Source organism: Amphibalanus amphitrite, unplaced genomic scaffold (genome assembly GCF_019059575.1).
Source record: "Amphibalanus amphitrite isolate SeventyFive unplaced genomic scaffold, NRLGWU_Aamphi_draft 000288F_arrow, whole genome shotgun sequence".
Taxonomy (NCBI): Eukaryota; Metazoa; Arthropoda; class Thecostraca; order Balanomorpha; family Balanidae; genus Amphibalanus; species Amphibalanus amphitrite.
The window spans coordinates 647,504-673,046 of NW_024881783.1; the positions used below are offsets into that span (position 1 = coordinate 647,504).

General features: G+C 47.8%; 2 protein-coding genes and 1 long non-coding RNA gene across 3 annotated transcripts; all 3 read right to left on the reverse strand.

Moving 5' to 3' along the window:
• Nucleotides 1-819: 819 nt before the first annotated feature.
• Nucleotides 820-14,870, reverse strand: LOC122387528 (atrial natriuretic peptide receptor 1-like). Its single transcript, XM_043377792.1, has 21 exons — nucleotides 14,700-14,870; nucleotides 13,342-13,669; nucleotides 11,560-11,714; nucleotides 10,963-11,143; nucleotides 10,360-10,529; nucleotides 9,964-10,098; nucleotides 9,082-9,223; nucleotides 6,631-6,722; nucleotides 6,238-6,440; nucleotides 5,450-5,522; nucleotides 5,031-5,234; nucleotides 4,559-4,679; nucleotides 4,038-4,187; nucleotides 3,591-3,768; nucleotides 3,272-3,415; nucleotides 2,974-3,097; nucleotides 2,474-2,579; nucleotides 2,213-2,292; nucleotides 1,920-2,017; nucleotides 1,273-1,423; nucleotides 820-965 (listed from the first exon to the last, which is right to left on the reverse strand). The coding sequence occupies exons 1-21, from the start codon at nucleotides 14,868-14,870 to the stop codon at nucleotides 867-869; spliced, it is 3,105 nt and encodes a 1,034-aa protein (XP_043233727.1). The 3' UTR covers nucleotides 820-866.
• LOC122387520 lies at nucleotides 5,496-6,354 on the reverse strand. The gene is made up of 3 exons (XR_006257611.1): nucleotides 6,238-6,354; nucleotides 5,877-5,982; nucleotides 5,496-5,602 (listed from the first exon to the last, which is right to left on the reverse strand). It is a non-coding gene; the product is annotated as an uncharacterized LOC122387520 (long non-coding RNA).
• A 3,789-nt stretch (nucleotides 14,871-18,659) lies between the features above and the next one.
• LOC122387513 (early nodulin-75-like) lies at nucleotides 18,660-23,449 on the reverse strand. Its single transcript, XM_043377780.1, has 3 exons — nucleotides 23,420-23,449; nucleotides 22,042-22,130; nucleotides 18,660-20,014 (listed from the first exon to the last, which is right to left on the reverse strand). The coding sequence occupies exons 1-3, from the start codon at nucleotides 23,423-23,425 to the stop codon at nucleotides 19,075-19,077; spliced, it is 1,035 nt and encodes a 344-aa protein (XP_043233715.1). The 5' UTR covers nucleotides 23,426-23,449; the 3' UTR covers nucleotides 18,660-19,074.
• Nucleotides 23,450-25,543: the final 2,094 nt, after the last annotated feature.

Sequence of the window (25,543 nt, forward strand, 5' to 3'; positions counted from 1 at the left end):
TTTTTAAGTTCTTATCGGTAAACAAAGATCTCATGGTCAGAGATGCTCCGTTTTCCTATGAAGGATAAAATCTGGAAAGGGGGACGTTTACCGAGGCATGTAACAACTTTACTGATGTCGAAACTGGATCGATAACACCACGGTGAGCACCATTTCTTACCAATTATATTCTTCTCAAACACCTATACCTACTAACATGTTATGGGCATGTGAAAAGCTCGAATGCCTAGTCACTGTCAACGGAACATAGGAATTCACAGCTTGTAATGAGTCAAACGTCAAAAGACTCAATGACACCTAAGTCACGACATTTTCCGGACACAGTTTGGCGAAATTTGCCTTTACGGTTCGGAAAGCATACAAACAACACAGACTCGGTCGATCTGAGACAAAGCCTGGGCGCGTGGGTGTGCGCACTGCGCACTCGCCGAGACGTATAGCAGCCGGCGACAGGTCCGCTCTTACACTAACAACGATCTAAGCACATCGATGACGTCGACTACCCGAGAAACATGGAAACAGTCGAGGAATTACTTCTCCTTATAACAGCACCATTTATGACATTTACCAGTGTCGTCGCGTGACAACAGAGATCATACAATTGAGAACAATTGCGTGGCTCTTGTCCATATCCGGAACTAACGACAAGTTCAAGCACCTTGGCTGCCGCACCGACTGAAAACAGAAACAGAAAACGGTTTCCGGCGCTCACGTCAGCACTCAGATGGCAAATGGATTGGACTGGGTCGCCCTAACAGAGCTGCCTTCGATCGCCGTTGTATCTCAGCAGATCCACGAGGCTCTCCTCCTTCAGTGTGATTCGGAGCGGTTAGCTCTCGACTGGCTCTCCACTGGCCCGAGGTGAATCACTCGCTCTCCACCGGCCCGAGGTCTTCGATCACGTCCCTGGTGTTGACGTCCTGGTTGTAGCCCAGCAGCCAGAACGTCTTCATGACGCCCTTCCCCTGGAAAAAGAAGGCCGTTGTAATTTTGTCAGAGATAGCTGTTAAACGTGCTTTTTTAGGTTTAGGAAAATCCCGTTCATTGCTGCACCGTCATTATACGCGGTAGGTAAGTGTTACTCCTGAGCGTAAGAAATGTCACAAAATTCATAATCCCTAGAATCACAGCAGTCACATATCTAGCTCTTGAGTCCGTCTCATGATTTATACCTCGCCCTATCCATCCGACTCCAAATGCCTAACGACACCGTGCCCCGCGAATGATGCCAGCTTCCGATCCCCTCTGTATCGCGCCGTGCAGGTCACTGACCTTCATGACCACGCCTCCGCGGGGCACAGCTTGGAACCCTCCGAACGAGTTGAGCAGGTCGCGGGTGCCGGACGATATGTGGATGTTCATGGCGTGGCCGGTGGTCTCCATCCGTGACGCCGTGTTCACCGTGTCCCCAAACAGGCAGTACCTGTCGAGGACAGACCACGTGACCCAAGCAAGAACAGGTCATCTGCGGCGGTCACCTGGATAATTGAAAAGAACTGCCGAACTTAAACAAGCTAAGGCCATGTGTATCCCAGGAAAAGGTTGCCTGCTGCTGGGAAACTTGTTCAATAGCTTGACATTTTAAGTAACGTCCATTCGAAAATGTCTCTTGACTGCCGACCAAAGTTTCACATGGTTTTTAGCAGATCTCGTATCACTGACATTGCTAAGGATTTCGTTCGCTGGAGATTGCTATTAGATCGTGCTATCAAGCAACAACCGATCCAAACTTTTAACGGAAGCTTTTCAAGTAATCCTCCGTCACAAAATCTCAATATTTGTTTTCGTCCGTATATTGAGAAAAGGTCATTACGGTTCCTAGATTCTAAAAATAAATGGTTCACGAGGAAAGCTAACCAACCACTTTTAAAGATTAATATTTACAAGGCTTCCGAAGCTGCATTGCAGCGCGTCCCCACCTGGGCATTTTGAGTCCGACCACGCCGGCTGCCACGGGGCCGGTGTGGATGCCGGCTCTCAGCTGGAGGGTCTTCTCCGGGTCGTGAGGCACGTGAAACTGTGGGGGTCGGGCGATAGATCAGCTATACAATTGAGAACTGAGCCAACCAACCAACCAGCCAACCAACCAACTAAAAACAGGACAATTGTGTTGCGTGGCAGGCCACCGATAGCGCGAGAGAACCTAGTTAGCGAGCAAAACATCTAAGAACAAAACATCTACATGTGATGCGCTCTTTCAGCCAGCTCCTACCTGTTTGATGGCTTCCAGCAGTGACAGCGCCATCAGACAGATGTGCTTGGCGTGCAAGTTGCCGTTTCTGACGGGAAGACCTGCAGAAGGCACCCGATATCATCGTAAAGTTAATGCGTGATTTGACAATGTAAGTTCAATGACATGGTAAAGTCATAGCCTCCAGGGCATGCTAAAATTACACCCTTTATCCGTTATCGGCTATGCTTGAGATACACATGACGGGTCTATTACAGTGCAGAGTTTAATGGACTGTCTTACCAGAGACCACCATGTAAGCGTCTCCGATGGTCTCAACCTTGTAGACGTCGTAGTTGGATATGATCCGGTCGAACAACGTGTATAAGCCGTTCAGCATGTCAACCACCTGAAAATGAATGTATGAATAAAATGTCGGACTATATCTCCCGCAGTCACAGGAGGTGCAGGTGATGAACTGATGCGTTAAGATTAGATGCTGTCATCACGCTGCTTTTGTCGTTATGATTCCAGTTCGAGGAAGCTTTCTGACTTTTTGAATTATAATACATGGCGTCAGCTACCCTGTGCATATCGTGTGTGTATCATTCTAATGTTTGATATAGTTAATCTAAAGTTCAAACTACCCCACCCGTGACATCGGCATTCGCACTAGTCAGTCGTCAGTCGTCAGTCGTCAGTCGTCAGTCGTCAGTCATCAGTCGTCAGTCGTCAGTCATCAGCCGTCAGTCATCAGCCATCAGAAGTCTGTTGTCTCACGTCGCCCGTCTCTGATCACCTACCTGTATCGGTGTGCTGATGGCCGACAGAGCCGTGAACTCGACAATGTCCGAGAAGTAGACGGTGACCGACTCAAAGTTCTCCGGCCGCACCTGTTTTCCCTGCTTCAGCTGCTCGGCTATGTATCTGAGAGTGATGGAAATTGGAGATGGTAAAAACTAAAATGTCACTTAGCGAAAATGGATTGATATCGACAAACGACTTCGAGTGAAATCGTGAAACAAAACCGTGGCGAGTCAGAATGGAACACATCTATACATATACAGGTTGTACGGACGACCAATGAAAACTCCAGCCCACCTCGGCAGAACTTGGTAGAGAAGTTCTTCAGACCGACGTTTCTCCTCCAGGAAGGCGGCCGACTTCTCTTCCACCAGGTCCTCCAGATTGCTGACGTACCGTTCCATCCTCTCCAGCAGGGCGTCCAACAGGTTCGGGCTCGCTCTGAGCAGAAACATAAGCCAGGGATCAACATCGCTGCTCACTTAAATACTCAACAGTTGCTTGACGAACCGATGCAAATACAAGCTCCATACAAGATGTAAATAAGCATGTTGAAGACACGTTGCATAGAAAAGAACAATCTAGCATGGCTGTGTCATGTGTGGCCGGTACTGACTTGACTGTCCTGGTGAGCTGTCGTTTGAGAGCGGCTGCCGTGGGTCGCTGGTGGGGCAGCTCGTCCCAGCACTGGCGCATCAGCTCGAAGTGGGCCTCGTCGACCAGGTCACGGGATACCTCGGGACGGAACGGCGGCGTGGTGCCGGCACGGACCCGCTGCAGGATCTCCAGAACGTCTGGGGACGAGCGCCGACACACAGAGGCCGGTCAGCGCACTGGGAGCCGTCAGCGGCACTCGACGGCTGTCAGGCAACCTTTGAAAAATTGATGTCTTGAAAAAATCATTTTTAATTGATTGATAAAAAAATTGAAGTGCTGGAGAATTGATTGTGTGTGTCATCAACAAAGTGTTACTTTTTTTTTTGGCAAAGGACATTACTATCGCTTGTACCCTTCCCAAAGCTTTGTCAATACTGCGGCGGTATGATTTAGAATGCACACGCACCTAGTGGCTCCAGCGGGGTCATGTGACCGTAGGGCATGGTCCTGGTGGTAATCTCCTGCAGTATTATCGCGAAGGAAAATATATCTCCCGTGGCCACTCGGGGTTTCTCTTGATCGCGCAGGTTCTCCGGCGCTACCCAAAGAAGTCGCTCTGAAATGGTGACGTACTGAGCAATAAACTCTCAAGGAATGGGGAGTTTGTTACAGTGATGCGGGTAGACAAAATATCAAAAAGAGCGCAACATAAGCAGCAATATGATATGTTATGCCGACAAAAAAGGATAGCTGTAAAGCGCGTAAAAGTTACGACGATCGGTGAATCGATCTTTTCGTATATGAGGTAAAACTCGCCGTAATTTCACCGTAACGCTGACAATGTAAGCGAATAAATTACATTTGATTTTATGTATAGTCCTACCTCATATTGAGGACTCCCATTGAAGCAGCTTCTAATTAGAGTTAATTGCGTGTAACTCCAAAAATGGCAGCGCCGGACGCCGGTACATACTCGTGGCCGCTTACCTGGTCGGACGTTGGGGGGCATCTGCGCTCGCACGCTGCCCATTCCGAACCCGGTCAGTTTGACAGTGAATCGTCCGTTCAGGAGGCAGTCACTGGACGTGAGCGACCCGTGACTTCCAATCTGACAAAGACACCAACCAGCCGCACAGTTATGAGGGCCTACTTGCTTATGAGCAGTGGCAAATGAGAAGTGGCAATGATATCGTATAAAAATATAAAAGGAGTACTTCGCTTTATGACCGAAACATGAAAATGATATCGGCTGTGACCACCAAACAAAGCTTTGTCATGGAAAGTATAATTTTTATTTGCAAAACCCTTTTACGGTAGACATAAGCCGGAAGAGGAAACTCGGTGAGGTCAATCAAATTTCACACTGAGACGGTCATCTAAAAATGAAAAAAATAGAGCAAGAAGTAGCATCATGTAACGACCACCGGATTGTGTGAAGAGTCCACCTCCTTCCACTCACCTCGGAGTGATGCAGGTAGTCGAGTCCACTGACGATGTCAAACACGATGGCGCGACGCAGTGACCAGTCCAGCTTGAGCGGACTGTTGCGAAGGAAGTGACCCAGACTGCCCTTTGAGCAGTAGTCGGTGACAAAGTACACGCGACCGGCGAACTGGAGCGCGCCATGGAGATACAGCAGGTTGTCGTGACTGGTCTCCCGCATCTGAAAGTGAAACACATTGTTTGGTTGTTACGTTTGGTCGTTTAGTTTATCATCAACGGACATGTTTGCTCCAATTATAAATAAAGTCGTAGAGAAAGCAGAGACAGTGCTAAAAAGCGTTCAAGCTAAGTCGTCCGTTCTTGTCCCTTATTCTTATTCTTCCATTGTCCTTACTTCTTTTTTTTTATTAATTTCTGGCAAAAGTGTCCGTTTACCTGTTTGAACTCGAGCAGCATCTCCTTGGAGACGACCAGCCTGCTGACGCCGATGGGCTTGAGGAACACGTTGCTGCCGCGGAAGGAGACGCGGGACGGCAGCGAGGTGGAGCTCTCCCACAGCGGTGGACGGTGATCGTCGCCAATGTCGTACTGTTTGGTAGGAGAAACAGCTTTTTAGCGGTAGGAAAACATTTTTATGGACAGGACTTTTAACGCAGTGTCTTATTTGATTAGTAAAAGCTATGTTAATATTTTCGTAATTTTTGCGGCAGTATTTTATGTTACACCTGACGATAAAATAACACAGCAATAATATTTTGTCACTTGCATCGAAATAACTACCCAATCAATGAAATCGTGTCCGAAATCCACTCATGAAACTTTTGAAAGCAGTGATGAGATGACGATGAAGTGCTTTTTTTACCGTTGATTCGTTGTCTTCAGGACAAGGAGTTAGCTGCGACAGGTGAATTTGCCATTTGCTTTTTAGCTCTAGCTGCTTGCTCCGTAATCTGGACATAATGATCAATCTGGAATAGAATCATGGACTATTAAAATCGTCAGCAGCTACACGAGGTCAATGTCAGGTGGCACACGAAAATAGCTATTGCATATGCTTTGACAGTTTGCGCGTTTTCAAGTTTCCTTCATGATTTACATCTTACAGATAGCAAGCGAGACTTGATAGGTATAATGACACAACCAGGAGCCAATGAATCTGGATCCCTGAGATCCTGTTCCATGTCACGGGATGTGTATTGTGTGTCCCTGAGTGGCTCACTCACGCCACGCTGAGCGCCACCAGTCCGAGCAGGACGATCAGGCTGCTGAGGACCAGTGGATCGGTGACCTCCAGCGGCCGGCACGGTCTCCGGTCGCCGGCGTAGCCGCACAGGGGCTGGTTGGCCGGCGCCGCGCCGCCGCCGGGCCACCAGACGTCGTGCACCTCGATCAGAACACCCTCAGCGCCGCTCCAGTGGGCCACCTCCTGCCAGAGGGTCACAGTCCGGTCACTGGTCAGAACACCCTCAGCGCCGCTCCAGTGGGCCACCTCCTGCCAGAGGAGAGTCTGGTCGCAGCTTGATGATGTGCGGTTGATTTATGCATCATAATTCCTTCATTAGCAAGATTGGCGTGTCAGAATAAATGATAGCGAAGTGTGAATGTGGATTACGCACCTCCCAGTCGCCTGTCGATGGGTTGATATCAGTGACGGTGTAGTCAGATTCCCGGTCGCCGTAGCTGTTTATTTTGATGATACCGCTGATGCCTGAAAATACAGCAGGAAGTAGCGTTAATGGTATTATTTTATTGCATTAATTAATGAGCAGATTAAATTATTGCGTACCGCACAACAATGTTCAAAGACCGTTTCCCGTGAACATTAACCCGCGCCCCACTGGGGTCTGTGTATAACACGCCCTACTGGGGGGGGGGGGGCTATTCATAGCCCCCCCTCCTAACTCCGAAACTACTGGGCCGATCGCCAAAATTCAAACGGCGTCTGATAGCCCCGGAAAAACTGTCGAGCGAAACCTAATTTCATTGACCTCGAGGTCACCGATGACGTCACAGGTCAGGTCAAAGTAAAAATTATTAGCACTTTGGCTTGTTCACATTTTGGGCTCTGGCCGCCGTCTTACAAGTCAGATCAGGCTCATTTTTGGTTTCCACACTCGTGAACAGATGCTCTAGATACCTTGAGGGTACCAAAGTTGTACTTTGATTTTCAGGTCAGGGTCAGGTCATCACAGGTCACGAAAATATTATATCATGCGTCGGTCACGTGACACATGTTTTATGGTCCATTTAGGCCATAGATTTCGAATTTGATGTCGTCTGTGTCATTCGAGGTCATTTTGAGTCGAATTTAGCTTAGGTCAGGTCACTTTCAGGTCAAAAAAGGTCAAATTTTGAAGTTAAAATTTTTCAACAAAAAAGGTGTCTATTGGATGCAGTTTGAGCTCAGGAACACGATGGTGCCATTTATATTGGTGTACGATGTCAAATACGTACTGAAAAAGTGATTTGAAAAATTAATAATTGTGAATTTTTTGCAATAATGCGTATAACTTGGCCATTTTTGAAGATATTTAGCTAAAACTTGCTAGAGTTAGTCATAATCATGCGTTCTGTCACATATATTCCGGTTTTTTCGAAAAGTCAAAAACTTTTTGAAAAAAATATAAAAATAAAAATTTTGAATATTATTATATAAAAATTTCGAAATTTTCAAAATTTTGAAAATCCGAGATAGCAGTTTGATAGCGCGGTCAATTCTGAGTCCTTTCATGCAAAGAAATTGGATCTAGCTTAAAAACTGAGCTCTTTGGAGTGATTGCCGTGGTTCAATGTTTTGCGTCGAAATCGGACGAACATGACGTAACTCTGACGTCATTTTCGGCCGACCTATGGTAGCTACGAAGTTCAAATTTTGACACAAGGTGTCAAATTGATGCAGCCGAAGGTACTGAAAGTTTGGCGTCGATACGTCAAGCGGTTTGGAAGTTATTGCAGAAAAACGGGAGGGGGGGCTATAAATAGCCCCCCCCCCAGTGGGGCGCGGGTTAATCTCGGAAAAAAGAATTGCACCGTTGTCATTATTATAGCAAAACTCCTGCAAAAATAGTGTGACCAATGCTCATCCCAAGTCTCCTCTCAACCCTTAAAAAGTTTAGGTACACCTAGAAGCGTGACCCCTCTAAGCGTCACTGAGAGTGTCTGTTCGGAAGCGCTGTGCCGAGTCGTTATACTGGCTGCTGTGTGTGCCTCTGACGCGTTCGTCGGTGCTATGCCGACCTGTTACTGGCCGCTGGGTGCGCCTCTGACGCGTTCGTCGGTGCTTCTCCACGACCGGTCACATGAGACGGAACCGTGGCATTTGACTCTGCTATCACCTGATACCGCGGGTTGGGGCTGATGAGAGGCGAACAGTGCGTGGTGCGGTGTCGCCGAGACCGGGCGAGTTGAACCGGGGAGGAAGGAAGTACGGTGTTTGTGGTGTTTATCACTCAGCAGACGACTGGTGTCCAAGCAGTTTGGTGCAGACTTCTGCAGGGACTGCTTGCTATAGTGCAAATTGTGTATGCGTGTTGGGGCGCGTGGTGACTGTGCTGCTCTTTGACGGCACTCGACAGGATTAAACTTTCAGAAGCGATGCTGACTGGAATCCACACACAAGCCAGGTAAGTGCCGGACCTACTCAATGGCCTCTAACAATGGTGGTTGAAAGCGTAGGCGGCTGGGCGATCCCAGTGCGATCGGGCGACAGTCGCCGACCCGAAGCTCAATTTTCTGTGCCTGCGCACGCTGGTTGTAATGACGTTGAAACCGATGAGTAACTATTTAAATTATTTAGACTGACAAATTAGATGGCAAATTACAATATTTTTTGTTCGCTCACAATGTTTTAAAATCGCTCACTTGAAGGGTGCTTTCCATCAGCACGATACGACCACTCTACATGCTGCCATGGTGCCAAGATGAAACGATTATTATCTTCGATTATCGACTGTTTTCTTCGATTGCGATTACCACCTTTCATTACGATTATGTCATCGACGAATACCTGCACATTGCCCACACTCCAGCATCTACAGACCCCGTTCTCCAGTCCACCGAGTGCTCACCGCCCGAGATGGTGTTGTTCCAGATAGCCCGCGTGACCTGCACCCCATTGGAAGGGTCACCGCCCGACCTCAGCACCTGGTCCACGGCCCAGGCGTAGATGATCACCGAGTCGTACAGACCCGTCACCACGGGTGTCGTTACCTGTGAATACGATGCACGACCATCAAGTCTTCAAATATTTTGGCCAAATACGATATTGCATATGACTTAAGCGATCGGTGAAATGGCTTAAAATGAAGACTTTCGCAAGCAATTTGCACCAAAAATTAGCAAGTTTTTTTTTTCTCGAATACGATGTCGATGTGGGATTTCAGGGCTTACACGCAAAACCCCGTATGGATTGTATTATGTCTTCTGCACCATTAGGGTCAAAACTTGTGAAAAATGCATAATTAAGAAAGAATACTGCGAGAAAACGAAGAAGCATCAGCTTTTGTAGAAGTTATTTTCAATTTCCGAGGCCAGGTCAAGCCGGACTAAGGTGTTCTTTTCTGATACCAATCGCGGGCCAGACGTCAAACGGTTGCCGGACGGATCCTGCCCAGTGTGCGCGCAGCGCGCTGGGTTAGCCGGCACACGGATTATACCATTAGCACTAAAAATACCTGAGCCTAATTGAGAGACCACCTGTGATAGGTGGTTATATAACGACGCTACCAACCATCCACAGTGGCAACCGCAAGCCATGGCGCTCTTGAGACCCATCTGTCCTTAATCCCAGTACCAATAACCCAAATTTTAACATGATGAATGAATACGGAAAGGAATTATTCGTTCCGATATCATCTTCGGAGGCTACCACCACCCCCTTTTCAGCCCATGCTTGGGCATATCCAGGGTAGGTACTAGGTAAGTACATATGTGCACGTAAGTACATATACCTCCTCGTAGGTCAGAGAAAGGCCGTACTGTTCCTTGCTTCGACGTTGAGTCTCCTTTATGAATTTTGGAAAGTCTTGTGTCTTTGGCGTAGAGAGTGATATTTTCAGAAGGGATTCGAACATTTCTCTTGCCGCCTGAGAAAGAAAGTTTCAGAACATTTAAACACGATAGTGATATCAATATCAACAGTGTGGTAAAAAAATCGCATCGTGGAAATGATACCGCTGACGTGATATTTATTATCTTTTGTATAACATCATATGATGACAAAAAATTAAGCTGCTACAACGGCTACTAACCCAAAACAAGCCTTATCATGCTATTACAGTTCTGGTTGTGAGATATCTTAGCGTTCCCGTGTCAATATTATCTGCTACCCCATGGCCGTGACCCACCTCGTTCCGCTCTTCTGAGTCGCCCTCGCGGTGCCATCCGAAGTTACCCAGAGCTTTACTGCGGAACGGCTCCACGGTCAGGAAGGCGAACTCGCCGTTGTTGAAGCCCAGGCTGTGTGCTTCGAGTAGTAGTGAGCGGATGCTGTCACCCTGAGCCGCCAGTAGAAACACTGAGGGCAGACGGCAGGGGCGGTGAGATCGACTCACGGCCCAGGTCAGGCCTCATATGATTTAGATCGGTGTTATGTGATGGCGCTACTAAAAAAAAATCGTATCACCATTCGTTTCCCAGTCCCATGACCTTTGTCTCCCAGGCATCCCACCGTCATCCCCCAGTCATCCCATCTTTCATCTCCCAGTCCCAACCTTCGTCTCTTAGTCGGCCAGTCGCACCGTTCATCTCCCAGTCCTCCCACCATTCGTCTCCCACTCCAATAGTTTGTCTCCCGCTCCCACCATTCGTCTCCCAGTCCTCCCACCGTTCATCTCACGGCCCCACTGTTTATCTCCCAGTCTTCCAGTCCTCCCACCGTTCATCTCACGGCCCCACAGTTTAGCTCCCAGCCTCCCAGTCCTCCCACCGTTCGGCACCAGCCGTCTCACCTCTGGCCTGTTCGGCAGCGCTCGTCAGCAGCTGTCTGATCTTGTTTGGTGACGCGTCAGCTCTGAATGGGTAGTGCTCGATGTGCAGCCGGTCGGGCCCGTCGAACCGGCGCCTCAGGGCCGTTCCCAGCAGGCGAGAGTAGGACCATTCCTCGTTGTATATCACCGCTATGTTCCTCCACTGCGCAGCCAGACAAACGGCGCCTAAAATCTCGAGGAGACTTGGTATAGCATGCTTTGCAAGAACTGAAAGTCTGAAATCTGCAGCAGCTTATGTCCCGTCAGCAATGTTGATCCGATCCTACTCGAGATTCTGGACGTGGACCAAGCTTCCCCAGTTTGGATCTGACCTTGAAGTGAAATGTTTTAGCAAACTGAAAGCGTCTCGAAAATATTTATTCTCAAGATAGTTGAGTGTGGGATTTCTCCAACGTTTCAATGCAAATCAAAAGCAACAGGGCAAGAAATCCCCATATTTCTGAACTTACCCGACCCCATTAATTGAGGAAGGTCAGTTTTTTTCTGGAGCTTGTCTCCCTCTTGCCCAACGGTATTCCGACCAAGTTACTCACTTACTCACTTGTTTGTTGTTCTCACCTGGTACTTTCTGAACACTCTCCGAATGAGTTGCTTCAGGTCATCCATGGTGTGCGAGAGCCTGGTGAGTGTCGAGAAAACCTTCTTGTCGCCGAGAAGCTGGCTGCTGCCTCCGGACGTGAGCACTGGCACGTTCCACTTGGCCGCCAACCGGCCTGCCGAACAGAGGCAGGCTCAGTGATACACCTGGCCTGCCGAACAGAGGCAGGCTCAGTGATACCTGCCCTGCCGAACAGAGGCAGGCTGAGTGATACATGCCCTGCCGAACAGAGGAACTCTCAGTGATACTTGAGTGATACCTGCCCTGCCGAGCAGAGGCATTCTCAGTGATACCTGCCCTGCCGAACAGAGGCAGGCTCAGTGATACCTGGCCTGCCGAACAGAGGCATTCTCAGTGATACCTGTCCTGCCGAACAGAGGAACTCTCAGTGATACCTGCCCTGCCGAACAGAGGCATTCTCAGTGATACCTGCCCCGCCGAACAGAGACAGGCTCAGTGATACCTGTCCTGCCGAACAGAGGAACTCTCAGTGATACCTGTCCTGCCGAGCAGAGGCAGGCTCAGTGATACACCTGGCCTGCCGAACAGAGACAGGCTCAGTGATACACCTGTCCTGCCGAACAGAGGCAGGCTCAGTGATACCTGCCCTGCCGAACAGAGGCAGGCTGAGTGATACATGCCCTGCCGAACAGAGGAACTCTCAGTGATACTTGAGTGATACCTGCCCTGCCGAGCAGAGGCATTCTCAGTGATACCTGCCCTGCCGAACAGAGGCAGGCTCAGTGATACCTGTCCTGCCGGGCAGAGGCAGGCTCAGTGATACCTGTCCTGCCGGGCAGAGGAACTCTCAGTGATACCTGTCCTGCCGGGCCGGCACATGGAGCTGTCGGTGGTGCTCTCTGCGATGTTGCGGTTTTATAAGTTTATGCGAGCTATTAACCAATTTGCTAAAAAGGTTGAGGGCATAGGCGGCGGAGCGGGGAGGGCACCGGGGCACCGTGCCCCCTTTGATTTAGGCATTTTAACATTAGCCCTATGGGCGTTGCATGGAAAGAATGAGGTGTTCCGCCGCTACTGGTTGAGGGCAGGGATCACAGGTAGGTATTTAATGTGCATATTATTCAACATTATTTCCCCCTTCCCCATAGCCTTATATAATCAATCTTAGAACGTTTTTTTTTTCAATAAATGTAGTTCAAATCTTTTGAATGGAAGAGTTGCAAGGCCCCTTCGTTTCGGTCCGAAAGTTTGGTCCTTCTAGATTTAAATTTAATAAGATTTTAGGCCTGAAGAACGACGCTAATGATAAAAAATGGAGCTCCTAACTAGCATCACCTTGCGCTGCCCGCTGGAAAATGGGACGTTATTAATTCAATGATTAATTGATTTAGCAAATGAATGCATTAATCAAGGGCTCAATTGGTGGGTAGTTAATACGCTTGCTTATGAACAGGGCCAGAATAATGATACCGCATACCTATATCCTGGATCATCTGCCTTCCTTGTTTTGTTATTGATAACGAATGACACAATTATTTGTATCAATGCATGCAATCCGTGGCTCTATTGACCTCTTCTTTGCGGAAAGGTGGGTCGCATACATATACCTGTATAACTACATATCGAACAGCTACTGGGCTTCTCGGTAGTCGCATCACTAAATTTGCCAATTATCCTATTCATCTGCAGACATGCACCTTTCATCTATGATTGTGCCAGTTAGGACCCACTAAATGTCTTTAAGCCCACACCTCACCAGCTGCACTAATCTAGCCACCCACCGAGGCTGGTGAGCGCTTCGCTGCAGCCGGGCCCGATGAAGGCCGTCACCGGACGCCGGCAGTGCTCCTCGGCCGCCAGGTAGCCGGCCTCGTCGGGCGTGCACCGGTTGGAGCCGTTGCGGTAGACGTGGGTGAAGCGGATGTGCGGGTACAGCTGCGACACCGTCTCCACGGCCAGCTCGATGGCCGGCCCGCTGATCTCGTAGTCGAACGGCGTCCTGGCCTTGGAGACGATGATGGAGACGAGGTGGGCTTCGAAGACGGGGCTGCGGAGGCGCGCGGCCGGCGCGGCCGACGGCGGCGCGCCGGGGGAGCCGGGAGCCGGCAGCTGGTCGAGAGGGTGGGCGGGGATCAGAGAGCTGCCCGTGGAAGAGGTCAGGAGATGCTTAGTGGCAGGGAGCAGAGAAACGGCCTGCTGATAATCGGAAGTATTTGAAAGTGCCGTTGAAACCGCCTCAGCGGGAAGCGATGTTGTTTGTTGTGGAACGCTCAAATTGTTCACCGAATGCTCGGATGATTGTGATGAAGTGGGATCAACGGAGATGGGAGTAAGGGAAATAACATCGACTTCAACGCTTCTGGATGAAGCGGCGCCCTCCACCGAATAGCCACCAGACGCCGTGAAACCGGGCGAGCCAGAGCTTGCAGGGGCCCGGACACCGCCGGCGGGCACATCGCCAGTCGCAGAGGCGGCTCCGGAATAGGACTCCGATCCTCCCGGCACGGCTGGGTCTGGGATTGGTTCGGTCTCAGATGACGGAAGACCATTGGATGCCGTAACTGGCGTGTCTGTAGTGGATTCGTTCGATGGATTTGCATTGTCTTTCCTCCTTGGTTGTCCCGCCTTTTCGTCTCCTTTTTCAAGTTCATTTGGAAACCTCTCTTCACTGTGCGCCTGAATTACTTTTGCTTCCAAGGTAGTGTCATTTCTAGCATTTGTTGACCTTTGTGTTAATAGATTGTCTAAAGGAGACCTGTCATTGTGTTTTTCTTGGTTTTCATCTCCAGTTGTGGAACCTGCGTTCTCAGTATTGGTTGCACTCTGAGACACGTCGATCTTTTCTGCTGATTCTTCGTCAACATTCTTCAAAATGGGAATACTCTCTTCTGTGGTAAAAGGCTCTGCTGCATTCAGTGCACTGCTAGTAAAAAGGATCAACAAAAAGCACAGGCCGTGTTGTGCATTCATTTTTGGTCTAGGAACTGATACGATACACAACAACTTAGAAAGTGGTCTGGATATTGTCCTTCTTCACTGTACTGACTTCCTGGCGTAAGAAATCTTCATCTCTTGAAACCTCGGTACATAATAATGAATTCTAGCTCAGCTCCCAAACAGAACACTGTTATTGGCCTACCTTGACCTGCTGTCCCGCCCTCAGTGCGCGATCAGTTGGCTGGACTTCCCTGAGTGACCCAGGGCACACGTCTCGCGCCAGTCCCTGACCGGCGTGCGCTCTCGGCTGCACGTGCGTCGCCAGGGGCTCCGTCGAGCCGTCTGTCGGTCGCAGCTCGACGACGTCGGTCATCGTCGACAGTGACGCAGCTCGACAATGACGCATCGCGTCGGTGGTGGAAAGGTGGGCTTCTACAATAAGCAAAGGCTCAATTTTATTACACTTTAAACAGCTTGAACGGCATTGTTTAGTAAAGATATTGAGAAAAATGATAAAATGACATACTATATGTCGAATGTATTTCAGTTCATCCTCATGCACCTGTATGCTGTCATTGTTTACAATCAACTTCAAGTACCTATGCAATACGATAATTCTCCTAAACAAGACAAGCATGTCAACAAAATGCGTTTCTTTGATTATAAAATACATCACGCACCTATCTATGTGCCATCGACGTCAGCCTGGCTCAATCAAACCAGTGCAGTCTTTGCTGTTGACCTCAGTGCTCATATATGTATGTTCAGCCTGCAAGGTTAACCCGCGCCCTGCTGGGGGGTGTTTGAACACCCCCCTTGTGGTTTTTCGGGAATATCTCAAAGACGGCGGCGCGGAGCGCCGCCGTTTTTGGTACACCTTATCATACATCTATTCTACACATGTTGTGAAAATTTCAGACCAAGGTCGTTCAAGGTCAGGTCACCAGGTCACTTGAAGTGACCTCACCTCATAAAAAGTTTCAATGTCTGTCATAGCTACACCGAGTTACCGATCGCTTTGAAACCTTCAGCGATTGCTAAGAGCAATAGCATGTACAAAATGTATATATCAGAATTTTGATATCGATGACCTAAGGTCAGGTCAATTTTGCGACCTCCCCATTTTAAGTCAATGGGAAAAAATTGAAATGCGCCTCTTTTGGACGAAAGACATTATAAACACTCCCAAACACTGAATTACAAGTGGTTTACACACACTGAACATGAAAATGGTGTCCGTGACCCCTGTTTATGCCCTGAGGTCATCTTAAGTCACGAATGGTATCTAACAGTTTTTCGCAAATAACTTTTGATAGAGGCATGCTAGAGCGATGAAAACGCCTTAGATGTGTTCAGCTCGACGATACGGATCGACTGATATGCAACATGACCCTTTCCGGTCAGGTCATGACCTTGACCTGAGGTCAAATTTTGAAATTGACTTTTCAAGGTCAAGTTATAGTTCATTCGATGCGTCTTGACGAGAGGAACACGGTGCCGGTAAAAGGAAGCTCGTACAAGGCTTGGGTCAAAAGTTATTGCAGAAAAACTGTTTCCGAAAAAATCGGCTATTTTTGCAGTTTTTGCCCCCTGCACTCTGCAGGCAAAACCGTTGACGTTAGGTCAAATCTGAGAGAATTAAGGCCGCCGTCCACTGCGACGGAATTCCGTCCGGAGTCCGTCCGGAATGTCGCCGCACGCTGGCCGCATCCGGTCCGGATGCGGTCCGGATGCGGAGAGCTAATAAATGTTTCCTATCACTTATTACCAAATAAAATATTGCAAGTAACCAGCAGCGAATACTCTTGCCATTCTAAGGAAATAATTTTTACTTACTTCATGATGATCGAGTTCCAATTCTTCGTACAATTCACAATGTTTACCTCCGATACGGCCCCAAACCACGTCTGTTCCGGACGTTCCGGATGCGTTTTCCGCAGAAAAGTTCAACGCGTCGGACATCACTCTTCCGTCTCCGTAGCAACCGCATCCGAAACGCATGCGGAGAGCTGACGGAAAATCAACAGCTGATTGCCGTTCGGATGCCGGGATGCGGTCCGGACGGAGCGCACACGATTTCCGTACGGACCGGATGCGCCCATAGGGTTCTGTGTCAAATTCCGTACGGACCGCACGCGTTCCGCACAGTGGACGGCGGCCTTTAGTCAGAAAGGGCGTTAATAGGGCTATCGAATGCGCTTTTCCGCGGCGCTGTAGCTCTATTGGTTCCCGAGTTATGCGTTGGCTTATTGGAAATTGACGACATTCGACCTGGAAATCGGCGAAATTTTGCCTTCATTGACCTCTGGTGACCTGACCTTTGACCTGACCAAAAAATTGACAAAAGTGATTTCGTCATTATTTTTGACGCTCTTTCGAACGCCGCCTTCCGCGTGTCGCTACGTGGCCCAGGAGCCGAGTTCGAAGGGGGGGGGGGTGTTCAAACCCCCCCAGCAGAAATTTTTAATTGAATGTTGTTGTTTTTTTTAAATTTAATGTTGAAAAATTTTAATATTCCTTTATTAACTTTCGTACTAATGGTTGGAGAAATTAAAAGAATGCATTTTCAACATGTAACGGGTTAATTTGGATGAAAAGAAAGGAAAGAAAGACAGATTAAAGTGAGGTCTGACGACGTATCAGCTATATTTTTATCCATATTTTCATACAAAAAGCTTTTGTCTTGCGTTTGATCCATTGTCACACGATTTGCTTATGTATTGTAATGCTCACTATCAATCATTCACTACTTATAATCACCAGTGCTCGTGTGAAAGTAAGAATTTGAGCTTGGTCAGGATCAGGGTCCAGTCAGAAACGTCGCTTGGAGAGCATTAATTTTAAACGTTATGGAACGCATTGTCATGTACTTTTTACAAACAACGAAGCATTTACAAATTTCTAACTACCCATGTATGTACTTGCACATATGTAGACTGTAGGTAGGTATATTGATAAATTCCAGTACCTACCTACTTTAAAATAAGCGTGTCTTAACCAGCTTCTTTTGGCTTCAGTGTTCCTCCAACAGCACATTTTATTGGGATAAAATACGTATAAAATATACCAAAGTGACACTGTTGACTGTTGAGGCACAATGTCGGCGGCAAAAGCGGCATATTTAATCCTATCAGTTCTTGGACCTCCTGCTATGACAGTCTAGTGGAGCTGTGTGGACGCAAGCTCAACTGCGAGCCAGAATATGCGTCTCTAAATGGATTCGCATAGAGGCTTCCTTCCAATCCGCATCTGCGGCACACATATCCATTCGTGTCATGCGTCACCCGTCACACCACTGAAAGCCTGACGAGCAGAGACCGTTCCGGCAGTGCCTACAGCTGAGCGCTGTGACTCAATGGACTGCTAACGTCATATACTGCTGTCCTAATGGTGCTGGCGAAATATGATGCGCAGCTCGGTATACTAACTATCCATTAGCATATAGAGTCTTTTAATATTTAGTCATCCTATTAGATCAATGCAAATATCTGGTGTTTTTCGTGTCCAATGATATACGCCCGATCCGCTGTCATCCAACCCCAGTCAGACGGAGGCCAACGAAAGAAGGCGGTACAAGTGGCCAAATAGATATGTTGCGCTGAGTGGTGGCCTGTTGCTGGTAGCCTGTAGCCATCACACACAAACACTTCGAGCTTGTTAGGGGGTGGTGCTGAGAAGGTTTATAACCGTCCTCCAGCACTGAGGGAACTCTGAGACAGACACCGATTAACGGATGTCGTTCAGTTAGGTAGATTGTCCCCGATGAAGCAATACCGAGCGCATGAAGTTGGCAATAAGCGGCAAGAAATGAGATGCAACGATTCAGCTAGTTCACCTTTCCACTACCCCACCGACTTAGATTTGGAGGCTAGTAGCTTTAGATTGTGAGTAAAATGTTTGGATGCCTGGAGCTTGCACTGAGACTCGATTTGCAGGAATTTGAATGTGATCTGAATGTGTGAGATACAGGAGCTGTTCTCAGTTCTCACCCGCCAGTAAGCATCCACACGCTTAGATTCTCGTCTAACACTTTTGATAAATTTTATTCATATGATGAAAAATGACCTTGTGCTCATGGTTCTACTGTTATCTATGTTTCTATGTTATCTATGTATGTATAAACGTTTCATAAATTCACTCAATTTTGACATAAAATACTCAGGTGCCTTCAAACGAGTATATTACTGAATAAATACAACATAAATACCATGGACAACAGACATCACACACACAACGCTAAAGGAAACATGTAAAACAGCTGATAACGTATCCTTTTACAAAAAGATGACATGAGTGCTTGTAAAACAGATGCTATCTCGAAATGCGTTCACATTCGTTGTGGCGTGCATCAGCTCTCCATACTGACATCGATACAAGAAAGAAAGACGAGGTCTGAGTAAGTCCATTGAACATTTACATGCATATGGAACCTCGCTTAGGATACCAGTAGCTCGAGTTTTATGCAGCAATCGTATAATAAATGACTGGCAAACGGTTTATTGAATCTGAACATTTATGTCTGTGAAGCGCTTTAGGCGTTGGCTGATGGTAGCAAGAGGTCCGAATTGTGTGCTTATTTATTCATGGGATGAGCTATGCTTGTCGTAGGCGGGCTCATCGTAAGACGTCGAGGGCTTGTAGGCAGGCTCGTGGTAAGACGTCTTGGGCTTGTAGGCAGGCTCATGGTAAGATGGAGTGGGCTTATAAGCGGGCTCGTGGTAAGATGGAGTGGGTTTGTAGGCTGGCTCGTGGTAAGACGTCTTGGGCTTGTAGGCAGGTTCGTGGTAAGAAGGAGTGGGCTTGTAGGCGGGTTCGTGGTAAGACGGAGTGTGCTTGTAGGCAGGCTCGTGGTAAGAAGGAGTGGGCTTGTAGGCAGGCTCATGGTAAGAAGGAGTGGGCTTGTAGGCGGGCTCGTGGTAAGACGGGGTCGGCTTGTAGGCAGGCTCGTGGTAAGACGGAGTAGGCTTATAGGCAGGTTCATGGTAAGACGTCTTGGGCTTGTAGGCAGGCTCGTGGTAAGACGGAGTCGGCTTGTAGGCAGGCTCGTGGTAAGACGGAGTCGGTTTGTAAGCAGGCTCGTGGTAAGAAGGAGTCGGCTTGTACGCGGGCTCGTGGTAAGAAGGAGTCGGCTTGTATGCGGGCTCGTGGTAAGACGGAGTCGGCTTGTAGGCAGGCTCGTGGTAAGACGTCTTGGGCTTGTAGGCGGGCTCGTGGTAAGATGGGGTCGGCTTGTAGGCAGGCTCGTGGTAAGATGTCTTGGGCTTGTAGGCAGGCTCGTGATAAGACGGAGTCGGCTTGTAAGCGGGCTTATGGTAAGACGGCGTGGGCTTGTAGGCGGGCTCGTGGTAAGAAGGCGTGCCCTTGTATCCGGAGCCGTGTCCGCCGTAGTAGGTGACGTGGGTGCTTCCCTCCTTGGTCTCCACGCCGTACTGTCCCTGCACGTTGTGGCCGTCGCTGTGCTCCGACTTGCTGAACTGACCGCCGTAGTGATCCTCCACGGCAAAGTCGTACGAGTACCTGTCGTGACAGAGCAGTCAGAGACATCTGGGTCAGTCGCATAGCGTGCGCAGTGTGGTTTCAGGGTGGGGTCTGTCATGACTGGGAGGAATGAGTGCGGCTGCAGGACCCCGTTCTCACCACGCCCCAGCCACGGTCGTCAGGCCCCAGCACCTGTGCCAAGGCCAGTGCTCTGCGAGGCTGAAGACCGTTGGGGTCGACAGGAAAAGAATGGGCTCGACAGGTGCAGTCCACTGAACATGGCAATTAACCTTGTGCTGTGTGCGTGCCGAGTGGGGAATGACCTTGGGAAAACAATTTCCATGTTGTGATTCAGGTGGTAGTCACCAAGGCAAGGAAGTATTTATCGTCTCTTTTGGTTCCGTGAAATATAGAGTATGGGATTTGTGTGACAAGTTGTAGTTATAATGAATCCCTATTCTATTTCACGCTCAAAGCAAATTTGTATGGTTCATCTAGAAAGGTAAAGAGCATTTCTATGTCTCAGTTTAACAACTGATGGGAGTCTACCTATATTTGATGGTGTAACCGTGTGCTTAACCCTCGCCGCAGGGCATTTTTCATAACACGGCCTGGCAGGGGGGGGGGGGGGGTGATGCGACCCCCCTCGCGATTGGCTCCTATGGCACCTAGAAACACCAAATTTGGTAGGTAGGTGGGCCCCCTGGAGTTCTCACCCCTGTGCAAATTTGGTTGCTCTAGGTCAATATTTAGGGGGGGGGGGTTTGGGGGATATAAATGTAAAAATTTCGCTAAAGACAGGTCAAAAGGTTTTCGCTTATAACTTTTGATCTAATTAAGATAGAGAAAGAAAGCACCAGTGACCTCAGCACGTCAAGGCGCGTCGAATGATATACTTTTTTGCTTGTTAAAGTGTACTTAAAGTTTTTCTTAATTTTTAAATGAACTTAAATTAATTAATTAAGTTCAAGTTAACCAAATTGCATCATATTGCACATCACTCGATTCGGCTGATCACCAGGAACACATTGACACCATTTTTTTAAGCTCTAGCGTCATTATGTGCCAAGTTATTGGCAAAAACGTCATTTGACCTCAGTTGACCACATTTGACCTGACCCATGAATAAGTACACCAAACAAAGAAGCACAAAGTGACCTGTTGTTAATTACTATGGTTTCAAAGCACAAAAGTGATGGAACAAAGGGGATATCTCCAGTATTTTTCGAATTTAGTATTTTCCCATAGGCGTAATGACCTCTAACTGACCTCAGGTCAGTGACCTCAAAAAACCCGAACTATATGTTATACAACTCGGTGAACTTAGCACATCTTGAAAGTTTAAAGGAAATCAGTCCAAAACTGTGAGTTTTACAGGTGCAAAAAGAAAATTGAAATTTGACCATGACCTTGTACCGGTGTTTCTGACCTGGTGACCTGACCCAAAGTCACCTGGACCTGAAATTTTCAGGTCATATGTAAAAAGGTTGCCCCATAGGCTGTGCCAAATTTGGCGGCGCTGCGCGCCGCCGTTTTTACGCTATCTTTGAAAAACCTTAGGGGGTGTTGCATCAACCCCCCTGCCAGGGCGAGGGTTTAAGGTCGAAAATTATTAAAAGTTACACAAAATACTTGAGCACATTTCTGAGCCGTTCCTTCATCCTTATCATTCCTTCATCATGAAGGGACGTCTCCGAAGCATATTCAAGTATTTTCTTTTCAACTTTTGGGAAACTTTTCAGAACTTTGGACAATAGGTTAGGTATACGATTAAATATATCAAATATATGTTTTTCACTAAATAGATTACTTCACCATGAACTTGGAAGTCTTGCAAACCTCAGGCAATTGATATTAACTTTACCCTTACGTGACAACGGTAAATGAGCCTTACTGGAATGCCCCGCGAACTATGCAGAAAACATATCTGATGAATTCAATAAATCTAAAATTGATTTATTGCATGATTTTGCATGATTGAGTAACACAATAACGGCGGGTGGACCGACTGTCACATTAAATATAGGTGACAAACATAAAAATAGCACCGGAATATCTCCACTTACGGGCGTTTGTATCCTTCCTGATGTCCGTAGGAGGCTCCGTACTGCGGGGCGGCCGCAGCCACCGCGGCCAGCGCGGCAATCACGAACAGCTGAAACAGAGACGCGAGACACGTCAGACACGCGGCTAGTTTGTGGTGCGGCGGCTTGAAAGCGCAGTCGCAGGAATGTTCACAACACATTCCTTTCACTTTGAATGTGTAGTGAACAGCCGTAAGCATCAAGCACTAAGCATTTTCTGTGTTAGTGCTGTTAGTTCTGTGAAAAGTTATGAAAATTTCCTCTTTTGTATGCACTGCAACGTCGCCAAAAAAGAGAAATTTCTGGCAAGTGTTTTGTTAAAATTGTGTTTAAATCGTTAATCACATCTCCTGTTCCCTCCTCACAAACCACAAACTAGAACGTCGCATTTATGTCTTTCAATCTCACCTATCTTATACCATTAGTTGAGTAGGGGAAGTTGGGGCAATGCCGGAGTTGGGGCAAAGCCGAAATTCGAGATATTTCGAAAACTGTACGACATGGATGCCACCTGTCAGTGATGCTCTGAAGCTTAAGTGACTACCAATTATCGCATGTTTGTTACCAGTCGTCATTCGGAATACTTCGGCTGTGAGGGCGCCAAGAGCGTTTTCAAGGTACGTTTCCTTTGTACTACATGCGTCTTCGAAGCTGCATTTCCTACTCATTATGCTACCGTTTGTCTGGCCAATTCGGTCAAGTAATCTTCAGCACGTCTTTGCATAAGTGTGCTGCCTATTTGAAATTTATACAGCACGTTGAAAAGTTATGGGCCTGCAAATGAAAGTATGGCTGGCTGGGGTAATGCCGAAAACGTGCAATTACGCGCGTTAAAGCACGCTACGTGAACTTTACCTCTGTAGAATAGCAACGCGTATTTTTAGTCACACAAATTACACTTTTAACCGACACAACGGCCTGTTACCATAAGGAATGATTTACCTGGCCTTTTCTTATTATATTACACAATTATAACTTCCAGTGTGCACCAAGCGTCCTCAAGCTCTTAAAACGCGTGTCAGCTTTGACAAATTCCGGATAAAATTTGAGATAAAATAGCAAAACATCAATTTCGGCATTCCCGTAGATCATGTCTCCCATCTTCGGCTTTCCCCGCAGTCCGGGGCAACGCCGAAAAAGTCACTTCTTTGATATTTTTAGTTTGTGCGCTTAACGGTATGCGAATTCATCAAATGCGCCTGGTATGTTTGAAAGACAGAAGACTGGCCTCTCGAATGACGCCAACAAGAATAGCTTATGTTGTCTACCTTGCGTGCTACGGGCGTCAGAAAAAAGTATTCGGCGTTCCCCCAACTTCCCCTATAGCATATACGGCTGCGGCAGTTGGTGTCACGCTTACCTTCATGTTGTCTGACTGAGGTGTTGATGCTCTGTTGGAGCCGCCACGGTGCCGGCTAGTTTTATACGGCCGCCGCCGCCTGGGGCGCTCCGTCGAGGCCAAGGGCGTGGTGTCGCCGGGCGGGACAGGGGAGAGTGGGGGGGGGGGGTGAGAGTGGGAGCAGCGCAAATTGCGCTCGGGAGTGGCCGGAGATCGAACAGCGTGGTCACTGTGATATTTCAGCGCTACATAGTGAGCGGGAAGCTTGCGCAATCGACCATTTTTGATAGCTAATCTAATGGGTATCTCTTGCCTGTGCTCGATAACATATAGATTAGAGATCAATTTCAAAACAGAGCAAATGAAAATATGTATCTATTTGGCACTGACTATCCAGTGCATACTTTTCATTCTGTTCACTTGTTGGTTTATTGCCTTAGTTTCCGTGTCTTTGTGATTGTTGAATAAACACAACAACCAGGCCGTGGCGAGACGTGGCGTGGAAGTCAAACGGCGTGACTGACTGTCGGAGCTCAGAGACAGCCGAGTCATGATGGAGACGTTTAGTCACCACTCACTCACAAAGATAATTCGTGGGGTAGACGCAGTGGCAGTCAGTAGGCGACATGACATAACTTGCTGATATTGTACTTAATGTTAGCCCTCGCCAGGCCCATCAGTTTTCTACATTTGTCCAGGGGTCCACGCCGGCCGAAGGGGGGGGGGGCAGCTGCCGCCCCCATAGTTTTTTTCGCGATAGCACCGAACACGCCGACGATAGAGGGAGCTGAAGCTCTTGACACACCTGATCTTTGATTCAAGCTGGATTTTGTGATTCCACCCGCTTTTCAGGTCAGGTCACTGACCTATGACGTCATTAGCGAACCTTTGTAGGTCCTCATATGTATGTTGCAGCTTCGCAACGCCTTCAGTGCCCTATCAGCTTTCACAAGGAACAGAAACTTACAGAACCTAGTAGCCATCAGAGGTCTCACAACTTGTAAATCTCGGATTTTTCCTCAAGGTCACATGAGGCCAGGTCGGTCACGTGACGTCACCATTATAAGTCAACGGGGAAATGGGAATTGCTATTTTGGCGCCGGAAACGATCTCAAACTATATCAAGCATACGGAATCGTGAATTATGCATTCCTGGCAAAATCCTGTGAACGTTAGAACGTCGTAAAGTTTGGCTGCTATGGTTTTTATGGGGGTGCTGATCACGTATATCATGTAAGTATTGATCACAAATGATGTCTTCATGCATTTAGGCCAGGTCGGGTCAGGTCAGGTCAGGTCAACCAGTAGGGGTCCTGCCGGGTATTCGTAGTGGGTGGCAACCGCCTCTGATAGCTTCGTAACATGTTACGAAGGCAACAAAACCACTTTGTAAATGTTCATATGGTTGCTTAATTCGAATTCAGCTCCAAAAACTGGCCTAGGAACATGTAAAACTTGAAAAAGTGAACCGAGGTCATCAAAGGTCAATGACCTGACCTGACATTCAGGTGACCTTGAAATCCACCCTTATGCATGGGACCAACATCATTTCACATGTTTGAACGCTTGAAATCACGAAAAACTGCAAACGCGCGGCTAATGCGAGCCGACATACGCCGAATCGCGATTCCGGCCAAACATGGTCTCAAAAAGTAGGTCACAGGTTAAAGGTCATTTGCGTCAGGGTCATCAAATTTTCAAGATAGGTGTAAAATCGATCAACTCGAGGGTACTAAAACCTTTGTCGTGATCGGCCGCTTTTTACGCGAGTTATTCGCGAAAAACCGAGGGGGAGGGTCCGTTCGCCCCCCCCCCCACTATACCGGTGAGGGTTAAAAAAGTCATCGAATCCATATACGGTGACTTTGTGGCTATTTTGGTTCACGAGCTATGCACCGATATGTCAAAAGTTATCGATATCGGTAAAATTTGCCAGGAATTTTTGATGATTGATGGCTATTGCAGCTGAACAAAAAGAAGAGGAAGTGTTTAGGGGAGACTGGGGCAAAACGCTTCCCGGGGAAAGTGTCCACCCCTTATTTTAGCCCTCCACAATTGGTGTCAACTCCAACTATTGGTTGCCACTTGCCAATTATTTGTAGTTCTCTTTTCGGTCATTCGAGTGAGCCACACCGGGGTTTCCGA

Coding starts and splice junctions, on each gene's coding strand:
- LOC122387528 (XM_043377792.1), bottom strand. CDS start 14,870: ATGACCGACGTCGTCGAGCTGCGACCGACAGACGGCTCGACGGAGCCC. Junction 9,224..9,963: donor TTTCTCTGACCTACGAGGAG/GTATATGTACTT, acceptor TCGTATTCACAG/GTAACGACACCCGTGGTGAC. Junction 4,680..5,030: donor ACTACCTGCATCACTCCGAG/GTGAGTGGAAGG, acceptor TGTCTTTGTCAG/ATTGGAAGTCACGGGTCGCT.
- LOC122387513 (XM_043377780.1), bottom strand. Junction 20,015..22,041: donor CAGGAAGGATACAAACGCCC/GTAAGTGGAGAT, acceptor CTGTCACGACAG/GTACTCGTACGACTTTGCCG.